Source organism: Nannospalax galili, unplaced genomic scaffold (assembly GCF_000622305.1).
Source record: "Nannospalax galili isolate Female #2095 unplaced genomic scaffold, S.galili_v1.0 scaffold34, whole genome shotgun sequence".
NCBI classification, from domain to species: Eukaryota; Metazoa; Chordata; class Mammalia; order Rodentia; family Spalacidae; genus Nannospalax; species Nannospalax galili.
The window spans coordinates 676,736-695,981 of NW_008338996.1; the positions used below are offsets into that span (position 1 = coordinate 676,736).

The window sequence follows — 19,246 nt, forward strand, 5'->3', positions numbered from 1 at the left end:
GGGAGCCTGGGGTGAAGCCAGGCCTCCTCACTTTCCTCCTAACCCTGGCTCTGGGCACACCAGGCACCAGGTCCCCAGGTTCCGTTCACAGACTGGGGGAAAGCAGGTGAATGCAGTGGACCAAGGGTGGTGGCAGGCAGCAAATGCAGCATGGAGATGGACTCCCCTGAGGTGGGAGACAGGAAGTGTTGCCACCCTGACCCTGGGGGCCCTGCTCAGGAGGCTGTAATAGGCCCTCTTCGGATCCTTGGGGTAGGGGCACTCACTAACAAGGGAGGAGGTGGCTGCTTTCCTTGAGGGGAGGGAAGGGTCTTACTCTGGCTCCTCCATCTACCTGGGCTTTGACTTCCAAGGAAAAGCATGGATCCAGGGCAGCTACCGTGACAACTGAAGATTTTGGAGGGCAGTCCAAGCACCCTACTGCCAGCCCCAGCAGTGCTAGATGGGTGAGATCTAGAGTTTTTTTTCCGTGAGCTTTTAGAGTCCATTTTTCCCCTGAGAGGAAAGAAATGGGCCATGTGGCCTCATCCCTCATCCTGGTGAGTTGCTGTTCCCTCCCTAAGCCCTGAGGCTTGGGTGGGTGTTCTCCCAGGAGTCACAGGACCCCTGCCCCGGGCTCATTTCTGAGTCTCTAGGGGCTTTTCTGACACCTAGTCTTTAAGCCTCAGAGCCTCACAAGCTGGCAGCAAGGGACCCTCCTACACTTCCAACCCTGTCCCAGGAGTCTACATGCAAGCCCTTTTCAGGTGACTGCTGTGCAGCCTGTACTGGAAACCTTGGGTCTAAGTCAAGTCCTCCTTGCTGCTTTCCTTCCAGATTTTACTGACTGCTGTCTTCACATGGGGCAGGGGTGGGAGAGGACTGGTCATCACAGGATCATGCAGTGCCACCTCACCAAAGGTTCTTGGGAGAGACTCCCACCAGCACTGGTGGAAGCAGCCCACCCTGCCCACCCTGCCCAGGCGCAGCTTTACCTTTTCTGCTTGGCTGAGCTCCTCCTTACTCCTTAGCCTATCCCTGTGGGGGGGATCTGGGCCCAGGCCCTCGTCTTCTAACAACTGTGCATTCATGGTCAAGAGCCAAGCGGCCGTGCGGTCCAGGGCATTGGGGCTCACGGGTGAAGGGCCCTACAATGAAACACAGCTGTGAGGGGCTGTGGGGAGGCAGAGGGAGACACAGGTGGAAGGGAGGGGACTGCTAGCTGCTTGAGTGCCTCCTTAAGAACTCCTGCCTCCCAGACAGCCTGAGCACCACTGAGGTGCTGAGGTGGGCCTGGCTAAGAGGTACCCAACCTATTGTACATTCACCCATATCTTGCTGAAGCCTTTGGGTGGCAGGGATGGTTCACTCTCCTGATAGTTAGACCCAGGGGCAGGTTCGGCTTATGTGAGCGCTTCAGAAAGTATGGGGACCAGAGCAGGACAAATGGGTTTGGGATCTGTGCTACTTTGTAACAGGCATGGACTGAAGATGGACAGGACCCCTCCTTGCTTCCTGGCCCAGCCTGTCCTTGGGGAACTGGTAGAGGACCTGGGCATTCCTTAAGGCCTCGGAGGCCCTGGTTCCCAGAAGAAGGGGGAGTGCATGTGGTGGGCCAGTGTATGGGGCCAGACTGAGCCCCACTCAGCATGGGATGGCAGCTGGGGTGCAAGTGAGGTGAAATGACCAAGGAGAAGCATGACATGGGATGTGACTCCTCACTGACCAAGAGCCCCGCCCTCCCCTGCCCATAGTGCTGACCTGCTTGTGAATGGCGCGGGGCTTCAGCTCTGGGCTGTCTCCTTTAGAAGAGGAGGACTGCTGTCGCAGCCGGGCGCCAGGGCCAGGCCAGTCCGGTGATGCTGACGCCAGGGTTCCACTTGAGGGTCGTGGGTACTGGAGGGTGCTCAGCAAGGTAGGAGGTGTCCTGCCCCGGGGAGCAGGAGGTGGTGGCGGTGGTGGGGGTGGCGGCTGGTCAATCCTCCGCTGGGGACCAGCGCTGTTCTGTCTTGGCACTGTGGGTTGGCCACCCTTCTCAGTCAGTGACATCTGCCGCCGTGCCAGCTCACCAGGTCGCCTCGCCAGCTCCTCTGCAGTAGCACTGAAACTTCCCAGTTTGGCAGCAGCTGCTAGCTCTTCGCTGTTGCTGTGGGAGCTCAGGGAGCTGTGGCCCTCAGAGCCTGAGTCTCCGAGGCCGCGGGGTGACAGCGGCAGTCCAGCTGCCATCTGGTACACAGGGTTCTGGAAGGAGAGTGGGGCCAACAACTGGGGCCGGCCTGGTGCACCCTCAGAGGTGCCTGGTGTGGTTGGTGTCTGGCCTGCCCGCCGCACTGTGGCTAGCCCTGCCAGGCTCACTGGGGCTGCCCGGGCTGGCCATCCAGCCACCAGCTGAGTTGCAGGTATCTGCCCATCAGTAGGGAGGGCATCGGGGCCTGCTGGGGAGCCCGCCTCCCCATCCAGCGTGCGAGCATCCTGGAGGTCCACCATAGACAGGCTCTTGCCGCCGTTGGCCATCTGCAGATCAGGTTCGTTGGCTTCTGAGTAGCTTGAGCTGCGGGCAGGTGAGGGCTGGACCCCGGAGGACCTTGTGACAAAAAACAAGTCCTTGTTTTCGGGGGTTGGAGACGGTAACCGGGTGAAATCTATCAGACTGCAGGGAGACAAGCACACACAGGGAAAGAAGGGGAAAGAAGAACTGTGAGTCCAGCCACGTGGGTCTGAAACAATAGCACCACCACCTGCTGGGGCCTGGCACCTTGAGCCAGGGTTGCGAGAAGGCTGGATGGCAGAAGGGTCCGTAGTGAGGTGGCTGTTCCTACACAGAACCTCTACCTCGTTCAGGCTGGGCTGCCAGGCAGGCCCTCTGCCTGCTCAAGTGCATCTTGGGACAACGAATGCTGGAGTGTGGCATGTTCTAGAAACTCCCATAGCTCAACTCAAGTCCATGGCTTGGAAGCTCTGTTACCCATGGGTCCTGAATCGCAAACTCCAATTTCAAAGTCACTGGGGCTTCCTCTATCTCTTTCCTCTTTTTCCTTAATCTAATAACCCTAGCGGGGGCCTGGCAAAACCTCCCTGCCCTGCCTCCTGCTGCCATTCTGATTGAGTGGCAGGCGGGGGCTGACATTCCTGGCAAAAACAGGGAATCAGAGTTGTCAAGGGCATGAAGCAGGCAGGCAGTTCTGAACCATGCAGCAAGCCAGTGTCCCTCAGTCTACCAAGGCCCTGGCTGCAGTCTAACCCTGGACCTTTCCCAGAGGCCAAGCACAACTGTAGAGAGGTTGGGGGAGGGGGGATTATTTAGGGAAGAATGTTCTGAGTGGGTGAGCAGCAGCAGAAACATGGCGAGTTTGATGTGGGCAGACTTAGCTGAACCACAGATGGACAGACGCCAAGACGGCATAGCCACTTAGGGCCACAGCACTCATGGGCAGGGAAGGGCTAGACACAGCAGCACACCAAGCAAGAGAGGTTAGGTGCCTGGGCGGCCGGCCTGGATCAGGTCTCCTTGGCACCCACATGCCAGGCCACCTTGCAGCCTCTTGGGTGTATTCTCACCTGAACTGTAGCCTTGAGACTTTCTTGCCTCACTTGGCAGGTTAAAGAGCTCCAAGACAACATTGAGGAGCTTGGGGGCTAGCACCTCAGCATCCTCTGCATAACCACCCACCAGATCTGGCTCTCACTGCCCTTATCTGTGCCAAAGCTGAGGCTGCTACTGACACCCTGGAGTAAGACCCACTCCCTACTCTGTGGCTCTAGCCTCATCCACATGAACTAGTATAAGAGAGACCTCCAGCAGGAAATGGCATAGGGAGGAGTAAAGCATACAGTTTTACACAAACTACAAGCTTAACAAAATGGTTCCCTCTGCCTTAAACTTTCAGAGGCATCTGCCTCTCACTCCACTGTTTAAGGTTCAGAGTGGCTACATCTGGGACTCAGGGCTCAATGAAGCTAGGACTGAGTGTCTCAAAGCCTGTAGTTGCTAATCTTCTAAAGCCCTGGAAATACCAGAATGGGTATCTTTACAGGCCATCTGGAAATGCTTGAGGGATTTGGGAATCAGCGGTCATTCCCAAACATGGGTTCTTTCTCAGCTCTTTGCTTGGGCTTGACCTTGAACCCACAAAAGTTTTCTCCAGAAGTCAAATGCCATTTTCCCGAAAAGGTATAAAAGCTACCAACCCTCCTCCTCCAAAAAGCATTCTCTGATTTATCCCAACTGGAAGTCCACCCCTTAGGGCCTGGCCCACACATTTAGGTCTCACCAGGCTTGTTTCATGAATATCAGAAGGCGTCCTTTCCCTCATCTGATTCCACAGAAGAGCTGCACCTAGCCTCATGCATGCCCTCCACACCCAGCACACCTGGCAGCACTTACCCAGAGAGATCATTCTCAATCACCATCTTCTGTAGCCCAGCTGAGATGCTGCTGCTACCTGAGCCTGGTGTGGAGGCCAGGTCATTGGCCCCAGGGAGTTGTCCACTGCCTGGGGTGCTCAGGGCAGTGTGGACATCTCTCAGGATCCGAGGCAAGGGTCCTAGTTTGGACACAATGCTCTGCAAAAATGGAAAAAGGCAGGTGTGACGGGAGCCACTGGGGGAGGCTGAATGCTGCAAGACTCATTCACTGGAGTTCAAAGTCACCAAGGAGCTCTTGAGAAATGCAGAGCCCTGGCTGCCATGGCCACCACCAGTCAGACACAAATCTGAGATGTTGCTCTCTACACCTTGTTACATACAGCTCCAAATGCTGCTGGGGCAGGTGGGCAAGGCACACCGGCCTGGTGTCCCTGCAGACATTCTAGCATTTCCAGTGCCTCTATCCCACACTCCAAGCAAAAGGCATCTGTGGTATCCCCCTCCCACTATCTACTCTATGAAGAGGGCTGGACCTGACCCCTTCTGATACCTGAGCCTGTGGAAATAAGCCAGACACCAAGTACCCTGGGGTGTTGGCCAGAGAAAGGGTGGTACTTAGGCTCTTCTGAACCTAACTGTCATGGCTTACATGTGACACAGAAGATTCTAGACTAGGTTGAGCTAGGGAGGTAGATAATACTTCTGCAATGGAAATCTATGCATGAATGCATGAAGGAAAAGTGTAAAAACCTTCAGTCTTGTGAGACTGTAAAAGTGTAAAAGTCTTCAGACTTGTGGAGGCAAATAGCTCCAGTTCAAATATTTGTCACACACTATCACCTGTGCACTTCCTGCCTGGCTCTGAGGTCCACGGTACAGTGACCAGCCCAAGGGCTCAGTAAGTGGTGGCAGTGAATGGCTGGTATAGTCTGCACAGGGCTCAGGACTGGAGGAAAGGAGGGTCTTCCTTTCCATCTCTACCTCTTCGGTCTTTCCCAGTCAGTGAGCAAAACCGTCAGTGAGCAAAACCGTCTGCAATTTCAACAGCAGCAGCATTAGTGAAAAGCTAGGAGGTTACCGAGAAGTCCACTAGGGGACTGGTAAATTGTTCTTGTGACAAGAATATCCTGCTGTGGATAAAAAGGCCACAGAGGTATGCTGGACAGACTGATGTGGAAAGATGCCTGTAAAGTGGACCAGGGGCACAAATGGCAGTATACAGTTAAGATCTCACTTGAAAACCAACTTCAAAAGGAAAAGGAAGGCCCGCATGCGAGTCTAGAAGCCTGCTTGGCAAAGCATTCAGTGGTCACCTCTAGGTATGGGACCAGACACAGGTAGACTTCCAGTCCAGGGTCAGCAGTGTTTACTTTTATAAAGTAACCCCCTGGAATCCTGGTAAAAAGTGGTTCCTGGCAGGTTCAGTGTGTGGGTTGGAGCCAATGGTACCCAAGTCTTGGGAGGGGATTGAATGTACAGTCCAGGTAACTGAAACAATGTTAGGTATGCAAGAAACAATCTCTTCAGTTGAGAGCCAAAAGCAATTCTGGAAAATTTTTTTCTTCCTAGTGTTGGGGATCAAACCTAGGGTTTTGTGCACACTAGACAAGCATTCTACCACTAAGCCATAAGCCCTGGTTTTAGAGAGGTTTCCAGCTTCCTGACATATGAAGGTACAGGGTCCTCAGAGCAAGGACATTTTCAGTAAAGTATTGAAGCTAGATTCCATTTCTCAAACCAGTTGGGTAAGAAGTACATTCACGTGCAGAACTCAGCCTCAAGAGGCCTGGGCCCAGTACCCAGAGCAAGTGGCTCTGCACTCATCCACAAAGACAACAGAACCCAGAGATTCCTAGTATGGAGTGTTCCACAGAGCCTGAGCTATAACCCTGGGTGGTGGGCCCCTTGTCAGGTAATCTATGTCATGCAAGTGAACTCTCCAACCTAGTGGCTGCTCTGGAAGAGCCCCAAGAACTGTGAGTAACATTGGCCCTGCCCTTCAACCCAGGCAATAGGCACCTGCTCCAGCTGGCTGACAGCCTCCCAGAGCAGTGAATGCAGGCTGGAGAGTTCTCGGCCCAGGTCTATGTAGCCCTCAAAGCCAGCTGTGTTGGAAAGGGTTTCAGGGTTGGAGATCTCCAACAGGAAGCGCTGCATGTTGGTCCACTCGTGCTCCAGGAACTGGTTCATGAATGACATGTATTCCTCCTTGCTGCCAAACCTGGACAGAGGACAGCCAAGATAAGTGCCCCATATCTGAGTTGGCGCTCACCCTCCCCCTTACTATAGCCAGCTGCCACTGGAGACTTGAGAGCAACTGAATCTGTTGGGACCCAGTCACCAGGACCTTCTTTCCAAGCCAAAACCATGCTACCCTTTCTGGGACCTTAAATCACAGGGCCTAGAATGTTCTGTGTTCTACCACACTATCTGTTCTGGTCCCATTCCTTTAACTCCAAGTTTGAAAGCCTAGTACACAGCTGATTTTCAGATCCACAGTGGACCCAAGTCTCTGCTGGAGCAACCCAAGCCAGTGCCTTCCTCTGCCCCGTGTGGCCTTCAGGTCCCCACAGCCCTCATGAGCCTTGTCTTCTGCCTCTCCTGGCCTCATACTTGATATTCTAGATCTATTTGGTGCCACACCCTTGCCAGCATGCCAGCCTCTGCTCCTGCTGCCTTTGCTTGAGCTGAATGACCGGCCTCCCTGTCTTCTCTCCCACAAACCTTGGGCTCTCCTGAGACTCTGGTGTGTGCCTTGGTCCCCACTCTTGTCTACTGAACATGTCTCCCTGGTGGATGTGCTAAGCTCTTAAGGCATGGGACCACGGCTGGCTCATCTCTCTACAGTTGCAGCATAGCACACAGACAGCCCTGGAACAGTGCTCAAGCCACAACTGTGAATGAATGACAACAAGATGACCCAGCTCTGCCACTTCCACCCACATGCTCTAAGAATGCACTTGAAAAGCCCAGGAGTGTTCTACCAGCAGACATTCTGGCAGTATTAACCCAGACTGAAACAGCCTGAGTACCCAGCCCCACAGGGCAGTTAAGCGTTTGTGGAATATTAGCCATTCATTTCAAAGCAGAGCCTGGAGATAAAAGACATAGGAGAACCTTTATGGCATGTTATGATAATATGTTAATTCAAAAAAGGAGAAAAAAAAATCTCATCTTCTCACCTCTGAAATTCAAGGGAACATACAAAACGGCTTGTCCTTTACTAGGATAGGTATGGAGGAGGCTTTATTTTGAAGTGGGGGTGGGGACGGAGAACAACAGGGACACAAAGCAAGGCCTCTTGTAGTAGCCTAGCTCAGAGGCAGAAGCACCCCAGGGGCCTGTCCCTGTGGACTCCAACATCACGGGTCAGTGCCTGTCAGAGCCCACACCACTTACTTGGCAAAGTTGGCCAGATTCTGGGTGACCTTGGCAATGAGGGTGAGGGTGCGAGCTGTACGGTCGTCAGGGTACTCCTGCAGCAGGTTGAAGAGTGAGGGTGACATGATGGCAGGGCAGAGGAAACGCAGGAAGAGTGAGGCACTGATGAGCCGTTCGCTGATGTCTGGCCGGCCGCGGCTGCTGCACTCCTGTCGCCACGAGGCGAACACTTCTTTAAGCTCCCGTGGGAAGACACTGAGTGGGGGCAGACAAAGGTGGGCCTAGGGGTCAGGCAGGAGCCCAGGACAGGATAGCACTGGGCCAGATCTAGTTCTGAGTCACATGGAACCCTGAGTTCTGACCCTGTCTCTGTCCTGCTCTGCATCCCAGCCAGATGACCATCCATTAGGCAGGGTGATCTGCTGGGTAGGGCTGTTGGATAAGCTAAGACAGTGCGGGGAGGGGGCCAGCTCAGGGCAGCTTATCCTTAAGCAGGAGAACCAATTCTAGCCAGGGTGGGCTCTCAGTGAAGAGTCCAAGTGGGTTAAGGAACCAGGCTGGTGGAGCTGGCTCTGTGCTCACGGGATCTGTTTACCTCCCTCAGGGAAACATCTTTCCACTCCAACAGCAGGCATGTGGGTCTACGGGTGTGAAAAAAGAAAACGAGAGGGCAGATAGATTGCTGTTTTTTGGGTTCCCATTCCTGGCTTCCCAGACTCATTCCTTCTGCCTGAATGATGTCATAGGAATCTAGGCTGTTTTTTGTAGAGCTCAGAGTGACGGAGCAGGTAGAGTATCCCTTAGCCAGAATGAGAGCACAGCCTCTCATACTCTAGAAGGGGAGAGCAGTAGAGGCAGAGCTTGCCTGGGGTGACACAATAAGGTGGCACTAGAACAGTTAAGTGTGGTGGCGCATGCTTTTAATCCCAGCACTTGGGAGGCAGAGGCAGGCGGATCTCTGTGACTTTGAGGCCCGCCTGGGCTACATAGTGAGTTACAGGCCAGCTGGGTCCTCAGGGAGACCGTCTCAGAAAAAAAAAAAAAAATTCTTGGCTCCACTGAGCCTCCTGACCTTAAGTCTTTAAGTGATTTTCCTACGGTTTCACTATGGGGCAGACCAGACCCCAGTGTTTTCTGGACCCACGGCTGGCTCTGTCCTGAGCTCAGGGGTAACTGGCCAAGACCCTGGCCCTTCCTGGGCTTTAGTCTCAACTCCTTTAAACTGAAAGAAGGCCTGTTTTGTCAGGCTCTCAGAGCCGCCTGAGCTAGCTGATATCTACCAATGGCATTTTCCAAAAGAGAGGAGCCTCTGCTAGATGCCATTAAGGGGAAATGGAAATTCCTACGCATACCATGTTTCCCCTGAGTCCCACACCCAGCTGCCCTGGAATGGAGGACAGAGGCTGAGAGCCCAGCCAAGTAGGGGGATGGGCAGTGTCTTCCCAGGGTATCAAGGCTCTCTGGTTAGCCACTTCCTTCAGGTGAGCACCTTGTACAATATAGGCTGAGGGGCCTGGCAGGTGGGTACTTACCCTCTTCTCAAGGCCACTGTTCACCTAGTAGGCCTACCCTTGCCTGTTCTTTGGGAGTAGCAAACACTCCAATGCTTAGTCCTGAGCTGATGTACCAAAATGCCCCAGAGGGTTCCCAGCATGTAGAGGAAACACATTCTGACACAGATAATCCCACTCCAATAGATCATGGCTGCAGGGGTAGAGACCCAGAAGTGACAGAAAGGGCCACAGAGTTAGGGCAGGACTGTGTAGGCCAAAGGAGGTGGTAGCATGAGGGCAAGAAACAAAGGTAGGAGAGACAGCCATGGAGTGGCTTGGGCAGGATGGATACCAGCCCTGAGTTAAGGCCATGATATAGCAGGCTACAGATTGAGTAGCTCCTCCAGTGTGAAAACAAACCCATTTGGGTTGGCAGCAAGGTCTACTGGGACAGATCCATGTACCCTAACCACAACCAGGCTGTCATCAGCACCAGGTCAGCCAGCCATCATACATGCAACCCAAGAACAAGCAGGTGTCTAGGAAACTGGCTTTACAAGAAGTCTCCCAGGCACTGAGCCCAGCCCTGACTGTGGTCCTATAGGAGCAGTCCACTCCTATTGTCGATGCTTTCTTCTTTGCGCCCTAGTCTAAGCAGGGGGCCTAGCTGGTACTTAGGCATCCACACATGCCCCTGTTCAAAGTCAGAGAATGATAACCTGTGGGGACAGACAGGTAAGGAGCATCAGGAGTAGGTACGTGGACAGGGCTCCCATCAGTCCTCCATGCTGCACCAGGGCACTGACACCAGCCTCTACATGTCACTAGACATAGGTGCAAATTGCCCTTTCCAGGTTCCTTCTACAATAACACTAAAACCACCCAGAAACAAAAACATATCTTACAAATATTTTAGAATACTTTCTTAGATTTAAGAGCTCAAAAACAGGAAGCTGGCAATCCAGTAACTCAATAGAGCCAGGTACTCAGCAGATTCTGATTCTTGTGCCTGGCACACTGGGGGCATCTGACAGAAGAAAAGACAGGTGAGACGAGAAGCTAGAAAGGCACAGGCCCAAAACGAGCACATGGCTCCCAACAGTTCAGAGACAGCACTGACCAGTAGGAGTTGATGATCTTGCAGAAGGCCAGCTCGCAGCACATCTTGAGGTTGCCCTGGTGCTCAGGGAGGTCAGAGGCCGAGCACTTGCTTGGGTCCACTTCGCAGTTCTCATCTGACTCATATAGAGCTTTGATGAACTCACCTGTGGCCAGGTGAGCAGAGAGGAGGCAGTGAGGGCCTGAGGACCACTGGCCAGCCCTTGCCCACTGGTTGGCCCAGTTGAACCCAACTACCTAGTGCGTCCTGCAGGTACTTCTGGCCCACTAGCTTGAGGTACTCCTCAATGGCCTTGGTGGCCAGTGTGTTCTCTCGGAAGATGAGGTGCTCATTGTCCCCGCAGCGGTCCACCTCCGACATCATCAGGTCTGTCAGAAAGTCCTAGGGAGGCAAGTGGTGAGCAGGGTAGAACCTGAGCTGACCTTGTGACAAAACCATCACTATCCCTGGCTGCTGTATGTCCCAGATTGCCTTGGAGGACAGTTTGCCCAGTTGGTCCCACAGTGTCATGGGAAGACCCTGGCAGAGGAGCTCAATCACATTGTGTGCTTTCCCCTCCCGGTACCCAACTGGGTAACAGTTCTTTCCTCTGGAGACCCTGCTCTCAAGCCCATAGTCAACCTGTTACTAGGGGTCAAGGAAGAGGAGGCACTGCAGGCAAACTCAGTGGGAACAGTTGGGGAGAGGGCAGCACAGAACCTGCAAGAGGCCCAGCAAGGGTCAGGTTTGGGGGCTCTAGAAATCCTTCACTCCAATGTGCAAACAGAACGGAGACCCTGACATAAAAGGCCAGGCTGGCCAATGAAAGGAAGGACTGAGAGACAGGAAGGGCCAAGGAGAAATGGCAGTTGGCCTCCCTCAAATCACACCTTTCTGATTTTCAGGTGACCTCTGGGGTCACAGGGTCACATCCTGGAAATACAATGAGCAGTTCCCCTAGAATGCCACCATGGCTCCTGCTCAAGGCCCTACATAGCCTCTTTGAATTCTGGTGCCAGGTGCCAGGCAGCTGGGATCAGATGTGACTCCTACTAGCTGGACCACAGGAAGGGGGAAAGCAAGGCACAGAGCAGGAAAAAAAATTATCCAAGCCCATAAAGCTACCTGGGGCCAGATCTTCCTTCCCAGATCCCATTATTTCTCTAAGATCATATAGAGAGAAGGGTAGAGGCAGGATTCTGAGACGGAAACTCTGAAGGCATACAGCTTAGGGAAACAATCTGGGGAGAGTGCAGCGGATGCAGGGACACCTGTTTGGGATCCTTCCCTCACCAGGGTACAAAGGAAACAGAGTTATCACCTTGGGGGGACAGGTAGCCTATCTCATTGTATAAGCAACCTTCATCATGTTTTCTGCCTGGCTCAAGAATGCCTGGCCCATTCTAAATTGTTCCAGAGAACATACCAACCCAGCAGCACCAATTTTTATCTCTATCCATTGCCTCTCTACCCTGTTTAGGACTGCCAGGAGCCCTGGCTTCCACTGTCCTCCATAGTGGCTCCTCAGCATTCTTCTTGACCACTTCATACAGCCTCTACTTTCTGAGCCATTGCAGTCCTTGGACCAAGGACTAGAAGGTCAATTCAGTAGAAGGGAAAGCTTGGGCCTCCTACTTGCCCTTTCTGGTCTATAACTTCTGCAATTCAGTTTCCCAGCATCTCCAGTTCACCATTGACCAGCAAATCAAAGAGGTGCTGTTAGAGTTAGACCATCTGCCTTTGACTTAGCTTCACATAGATGGAGCTGGTAAAAGAAAGGCGCCAGGGGCTCTTCCCAAGCCCATGTGACCATCCTCAAGTGACCATAAGAGTAGAAATAACTTGGGTTATCTGGGCCAACTGTATGGTCTTAAATACCCAAAAGGAAAGTATAACCAAAGATTAAAGTGATTAGTATAATTCTTTAAGAGTCCATCTGTATAGCTAAAGGCTACATAACAAGAAACAATGCCAGACAGGATACCTTCCTTTGAGTTACTGGCCAGGGGGGCCCAAGAGACTCCCAGACAGTAACCCAGCCAGTAACCCAGCATAGAACTGCGAAAATGAACAGCAGACCCCAATGTTATCTAAAGGAATATTGGCAACTGATTGCTGCTAGATGAGGAAAAGCTGATCTTTCTAAAACAAGGAACTCTAAATAGGCTGACTAGATTCAGTGGATGGACAAGCACTGGGGAATGCCTGGGGGCACCGACAACACAGTGGACAGTAAACAGGGATGACAGAGTATATGGACGCCCCCCCGGGGGGTGGGGGAGGCTATGGGAGAGTGCCATTTGAGATGTGGGTATACAGATGAGTAAGATTGTTTGGGATGTTCTGTATGAAATACACCAGAGAAATCAACAACAAAAAGAGCTGGTTCATCTGGCAGCTTTACCTAGCCAGCCTGAAGGGGAGGAAGGAGTCTGACAACATGGAGGCAGGCAGCACTTTCCCCATGACTCCATGGTGGGAAGCTCTTCTTTCCCGCAAGGGCTGCCCTTCCTTCATAGTGCCAGCCTAGTAGGCAGTGAAGGCTGTAGAGACCAAGGGGCTTCCAGCCACAGTCTCCCTCTGCCAGGGCCTTTAGAAGTAAGAGGACCAAGGGCCTCATGGAGTCCTGTACCACTGAGCTCTGCCCATGGGGGAACTAAGTCTGATTCCCTTCTTGGGTCTCCCCGACCCCAAGCTGAGGGCTTAAGATGTGCCCTACCCTCATACAAGTCACTAGTTCTGAAGCATATCACTCTATCATCTGGGGTCTATCCACACTGCAGAAAGCCAGTACAGTTTAACCTCAATCTTCTCCCACACTCTGTGGGAAAGATGCAAGATGCATGGTGAACTGGGAGAGCCTTACCATGGGGGCTGGGCAGGTAGGAGATGGTGTGCCTTTTGGGGACATTCCAATCTAGGAGCCTCTGTCCTTGAAACCAGGTGGTTAGGAGTTGAGGTGTGTGCTTTTGGACCCTTCCTCAAGAGTGGCAGGCTTTGAGAAGTGCTGGTAGCATCTATCTGTGTTTGAGGGTGTTGCATTGAGGCTGGGGCTGTGAAGGTGGCTCACCTGGCACATTACCTACTGGGGATACCTGTCAACTCATACCCCACCAAGTACGTGGGTTTTGGTGGCTGGGGCCAGTGGAAATTGGGCTCATGTACTGGAAGAGCCCAGTTATACCTGCTTGTCTAGCTCAGTAAGGGAGGCACCCGAAAGTAAGCCCACTCTGCATTACCAGCCTGGGCCCATCTACTGCTCCATATGTCTTAGGGCTCAACTCTGCTATTGGTGGAGTATGAAAGGCCCCTACCTGGCTGCGATGGATACCCCCAAGGCCTCCAATGGAGCAGATAATACAGCATGGACCCAGAAAGGGCAGGCATCCCAGTGCCTGTCACCAGGCTTACCTGCAAATAGTAGGCTACACTCACCTTCACCTTGCCTGTGCTCTGCAGGATGTGCACCAGGGCAGACGCCATCTCCTCCTTGGTCTTGGCACTGAGGATGGGCTCTAGGGCTGCACAAAGCCCTAAGTAGTGGTTAGTGATGTGTTCGGCAAATTCCTTGTACATTTCCATGGGCAAGATAGTGACGGTCTGGTAGCGTGCCTTGATGCGGATCATGGGCCCAGGGCCTTTGCCACCCTTGGGATTAGGTGTCACCACTGGGTACCACTTCTCCACGAACTGCCGGCCAGCCACTGAGGCAGCGGGCAGGCTCACTAGGCCCAGGTAGCTGTTGCGTTCCTTCTTCTTCTTCTTGTCAGTCTCCCGGTACAGGTGGACAGTGACTGTGCGCAAAGGTGGCAGGTTGTGGAATTCAAAGTGCTCGCCCCAGAAGACATTGTCCGTCTTGAGTTTGCCCGTGGTGCGAGCATACAGTACATCGTCCAGGCACAGCTCACACAGATACTTCTTCTTGGCCGGCAGGTCCTTTGCCTCAATCACCCACAGCTTCAGAATGTGCTCCACACGCCGGCTGTTGTCCTGCATGAGCAAAGGAGCCTGGGGTGGTCAGCTGGAGCTGCTAACTGCCCACTCAGCCAACCCAGAGTCTAGGAGTCCTCAGAGACCCAGGAGGGATTGAGGGCAGTGCTGGTGATGTTGAATGTGTGTGTATGGCTCACGTTCCAAGGCAGGTGGGGGGCCAATGGGGATGGCTATATCTGGTCTGCCCTAATCACTAGCTGGTGCTAGTGATGCTGCGTGTGTGTGCATGTGTCTCAGGTTCTAAGACAGGAGGGGGACTGATGGGTATAGCTGCATCTGGTCTGCCCTGATCACTACCTAACTCATTGACCTTAGGCACTTGACTTAGCCTGAGTTTGTTTTCCTAGAAAACGGGAATAAAATAGCTCCTGCCTCAGAGAGCAAAAGACTGAGGAAGAAGGTTAGCACAATGTGTGGCCCCTCACAGGTTATGGTGCCACTGTTTCAGTTTTTTGGTCCGTAAAGCAACTTAAGAGGTGACTACTGCTAAGATCCCTTCCTTAGTGATATCGTGGTGACTTGATGCCTATCATGGCAGGACTTGCTTGACCCAGGCCCATGCTTGACCCAGGCCCACAAGTCATCTTGAGAGACAGACATAGGAGCAGGATTACAGTCAGGGCTCCAACCAGATGGTAGAGTCCACAACAGTGGAAACACAAGAGGACACCAAGCTGGGCAAGGGGCACCCACCTGGAGAAGTGGGTGATGTCTAAGCTAGAATGGAAAAGATGAGACACAGCTGGCTAGGGAGCAGCAGTTCTGGACAGGACATAGGGCCAGACTTCTCAATAGCCCAAACCTAATTCTGTGACCCAGGCTCCTCAGTGTATAGTGCTAGGAAGAGGTGCACAGTAGTTATTTTAGCCTGGCCAACTCTAACTCCTCCCAGACTTGCCCCTGTCCGAACCTGGGTCCATGCTTCCTCATGTCCGATTTTCACCTCATCCCCCACAATACAGCGAGAGAAGATGCAGGCTTTACCTTGTTGGGGTGCACTGCTCGCCGCAGGTTCTCCATCCACTTATCTCGCTCAGCTGCGGACCGGCAGGAAAAGCACTTGCTTCCTGATGATGTTGTCACCTATGGAGGCAAGCAGGACAGTGTTAATGGGGAAGGGACCACAGCAAGGTTGGAAAGCCACAGGAAGGAGGCAAGAAGGAGCTCCTGATTCCCGGACATCTCATCAACCACAGGTAATACATGGAGCCTTGCTATGCTCTAGCAGATTAGCAGCAGAAAAGTGGCCAGGCCCATCATGTGGCTTTTGGACCTGGCTCCTCATCCCTGCCTCAGTGCTCTCCCATCAATAGGAAAGCATCTCTCTGACTCTGACTTGTCTCTCCCTGAGATAGAAGGAGAGACAGAATGGGAGACCCAGCTGGAGTCAGAGTGCACACTTGCCTCAAGCATAGTCTCCCTAAAGGTAGAACCACAGGTTCTCTAGAAGACAAGGGCAGGCTCAGTCCTCAGCTGGCCCCCTCCTGGTAGACTCCTTTTGCACAGTAACAGGGACAACGATGTTCAAAGAAACCTAACCATGTGCCCTTCTAGAGAAATGTGAACTGAGCTGACTATGTGTTCCAAGCCTGAGGCCTTTACCCCGCTCCTGTTTTCATGAGTCTTGTTCACTCTCCAGTTATAACCTATAGGTTTCCTCTAGGCAAGGGAGCTTGGTCAGAATTGCCCCCAATGACCTGGCTGACCCTAGCACCAGGCCAGGGGCTCCACTGGGAAAGCACATACCCCATCCAGGCACTAGTGGGTCAGCTCATTCTGCAGTAGCCCATGCTAAGAACAAGTGGACAGGTCCTAACCCTCTTGGTCTGTCCCAGGCAAGGATGCCCGAACCCAGAATCAGCCTGACTTGGCTTGGAGTCTATCCCCGAAGTACACAGGAACGCTGGGTATGGCAGATGCCAGGAACATAGCATACTAGACTCCAATGGCCTGTCATTATCAGGCTTACCCCTCTACTGGAGGGTACCCCCCAATGCATGTTGTTTGGGGGGAAGTGAAGGTGAGGAATGAATCTTCCTAGAAATAGGGGTAACAAGACACTAAGAACAACTGGAGAAGTCATCAGGAACACCTGAGGCATCAGTAACCCCAGACCTTGTTTTGTCTCAGCCTGGTTTACGACCTCTGGCATGTTTTTTTTTAAGGCCACAGAACTTCATCTACCAAGAGGGACTGCACAGGTAATGCCAGATAATGGCTTATGACCCTCTGCTGTCAAATTCTGGGTTACAGAACTCTGAGAGCAAAGGTCTGGGTTCCCTGCATAGATGGGGAAACAGGCCTAAAAAGGAGGGATCCCTTCACAATCCCACACTGCCTTATGGGTGAGCAGGCTGCGAGCATGGGCTCCGGGGCTTAAGCAATTCTACACAGGCTTTTTAAAAAACTTACTTCTGGGGCTGGAGAAATGGTTCAGCGGTTAAGAGCACTGACCACTCTTGCAGAGGTCCCGGGTTTGATTCCTAGCACCTACATGGTGTCTATGAACCATCCTTAACTCTAGCTCCAGGGGAATCCGAAGCCCTCTTCTGACCTCTGCCGCATTGCAGGACACAGGTTCACTCACGTACATGCAGGCAATACACTCATACACATAAAATAAAAATAACAAACAAAATAATTAAAAAAACAAAACACCTCACTTCCAATCTGAGGGCCCAACAGCTTCACTTGCTGCCACACAGCAGACTAAGACCCTCCCCATTCCTATCTCTACCTTGTCTCTCCAGGAGCTTAAAGCTATGAGTAGATTCCAGACTGTTCCCAAAAGCCTATCCCCGCCAGGGCCACTGAGCACTCTAGGAGGAGTCTGGAGAATGAGCCTGGCCAGGGAAAAGACCATAGAGACACTTACCTCAAAGCAGTAGTCCTGACCCAGGATGCTGCTGTGCACAGGCTTGATGACCACCTCTTCCTCCATGCTGAGGTCCAGCGCCTCCACTGCACTGCTGGGGCTGAGCAGGGACTCGTGGGAGCGAGACTCCTTCAGCCTTGGCATCAGATGGGACCTGGGTAAGTGGGCAGTGGGGATATCACATGGACTCTGCCAGCACCTGTGCCAAGCTGGCTTTTAGACCCCTGCTAACTTGCCCAGTCTTTGTCTCCACCGCCTCCCAGATCCACTCTTCCTCCCAACCCCCACACTCAGTCTTTCAACAGACAGGTTTGGGAGAGGATTGTTACAGCCCCCCCCCCCCCCCCCCCCCCCCCACACACACAAGCTACATTCTGGGGAAGGGGTTCCTCTTTACAAGAACAAGCTGCTGAGGCTTCTGTGTCCACTTAATGTGCTAGTGAGCTTGAGTCTGGGGCAGGGTCTAGCCTAGCTCTGCAAGCAACCCCACCAAACCCCAGGAAAGAACTGTCCAGACCCAAGTTATCTTGGGTCTTCTGGGGCTTTTCCCACTTGTCCTGCCTTCTGCCCTGGTCTTTGTCCAGGTGTTTTTCAAGAGCATCACTGCTGGTGAAGCCCTTTCTCATTCACTGCCCTACTCTGCCAAACATCAGGAACCTGTATTGCCTCATCTTACAAGGCAGCTCTGGATAGCAGGAGTCAGTTTCAGCATAGTGTAGGAAACACTGACACTCAGTGTAGGGTCAACATGCCAGGGTTGTGGGACCCAGGCTAAGGCCAGTGTGTCCCAACACAGACCTTGACCCAAGATGCAGACACAAAAATGCCACCTGGTAACCAAATGCAGACAGAACAGACCCAGACTGGCTCTGATAGATTTGGTCTTGGACGTGGTCTGTACCTCTTTTGGACGTGGTCTGTACCTCTTGTACAGACCCAGGTAAACCATCCCTCTGTTTCCTCAGTCCCTCACATGGACAGTCGCACAGCCCATGCCAGGAGACCCACTCAACCTTCCCACGCTTCCTCTCAACTCAGTATGAAGGTGGCCTCTGAAAGCTCTAAGGAAGAACCAGAGAGGAGCTGAGGCAGGTGGAAGCTGGCCTGGAACCCACTGACCTACACAGTAGTGGGTATGCCTCTATTCCTACTCAGCCTGTAGTCTGCCTGCCATCTCTACAATTCAGTTCCAGAGGGAGCTCATCTGTTGCAACCTACCAGAATGTGTTCAGGAAGACAACTGGGCTCAGGGAGGAAAAATGATCATATGGTCATCTCTTAAACCTGACCAGACCATTTTGTGGTCCTCTCCTGGGATGCTCACTTTACAAAGGCCTACCTGCCCTGCCCTACCATTCTAGGTATTCACACACACTTTTTCCTTTGACCTCAAACCTTGCTCCAGCACCCCACCCCCTTTATAGTAGCACCGATCACTGCTGTGAGGGGGCTGGGCACACCTTCCCCTTGGTTGAGACACCATCCAGTGCTGGGCAGCTACCTCACAGTCTCCCTGCCTTCATTACCTCAATGGAAGATATTCCCTGCTTTAGATGCTGGGGAAGTCACTTGGCCCCTAGCTGATAGCTAGGTCCTAAAACAGTCTACAGCTGGTAGGAATCAAGCTGTTTTCTGGGCACTTGGGTGTGGCAGGGAGGAACCCAGGAAAGAAAAGGGAGGGAGCTGGTGAGCTGGGGCCAAGGGATCACTGGCCAATCACTGGCCACAGGGAAAGGTGTGGGAGGCATGATTTAGCACCCTGGGTCTGCTCAGAGAGACCTCAGACTCCCGGATCCTAAAGTCCAAAGAGCCCAACAGACCTAGGCCAGACCCCAAAGCAACCAGGGACGGTAGCCTATGGCTGCAGAACCTTTACCTCCTTTCCTTACCATGCTGTCCCAGACATGTTCCAGCTGGCCTGCTGGCTGGGAAGATTTCTAAGGAAACAGGACTGAGAGGAAGCTCAGGGCCCTTAAGGCATCCTGGACTAACCCAGCCCAACCAACTGCCAACTGGGCAGCCCTGCATCTCCCACCTCCCCAAAAGGCTTCTTCAAGAGAG

At 52.9% G+C, this 19,246-nt stretch overlaps 1 protein-coding gene across 12 annotated transcripts in view; it reads right to left on the reverse strand.

Moving 5' to 3' along the window:
* Dab2ip (DAB2 interacting protein) overlaps nucleotides 1–19,246 on the reverse strand; it is a 189,780-nt gene that overhangs the window by 9,150 nt on the left and 161,384 nt on the right. For 9 of the 12 annotated variants that reach the window (XM_008833448.2, XM_017798248.2, XM_017798250.2 and 6 more), the window contains 10 exons: nucleotides 17,186–17,339; nucleotides 15,295–15,393; nucleotides 13,753–14,307; nucleotides 10,575–10,719; nucleotides 10,339–10,483; nucleotides 7,744–7,980; nucleotides 6,364–6,565; nucleotides 4,364–4,542; nucleotides 1,741–2,629; nucleotides 975–1,127 (listed from right to left, as the gene is read on the reverse strand). In XM_008833448.2, coding sequence (XP_008831670.2) covers nucleotides 975–1,127; nucleotides 1,741–2,629; nucleotides 4,364–4,542; nucleotides 6,364–6,565; nucleotides 7,744–7,980; nucleotides 10,339–10,483; nucleotides 10,575–10,719; nucleotides 13,753–14,307; nucleotides 15,295–15,393; nucleotides 17,186–17,339 — 2,758 coding nt within the window. The remainder of the gene's footprint in view (nucleotides 1–974; nucleotides 1,128–1,740; nucleotides 2,630–4,363; nucleotides 4,543–6,363; nucleotides 6,566–7,743; nucleotides 7,981–10,338; nucleotides 10,484–10,574; nucleotides 10,720–13,752; nucleotides 14,308–15,294; nucleotides 15,394–17,185; nucleotides 17,340–19,246) is intronic. The other 3 variants (XM_017798249.1, XM_017798253.1, XM_017798252.1) reach the window with 3 other exon arrangements.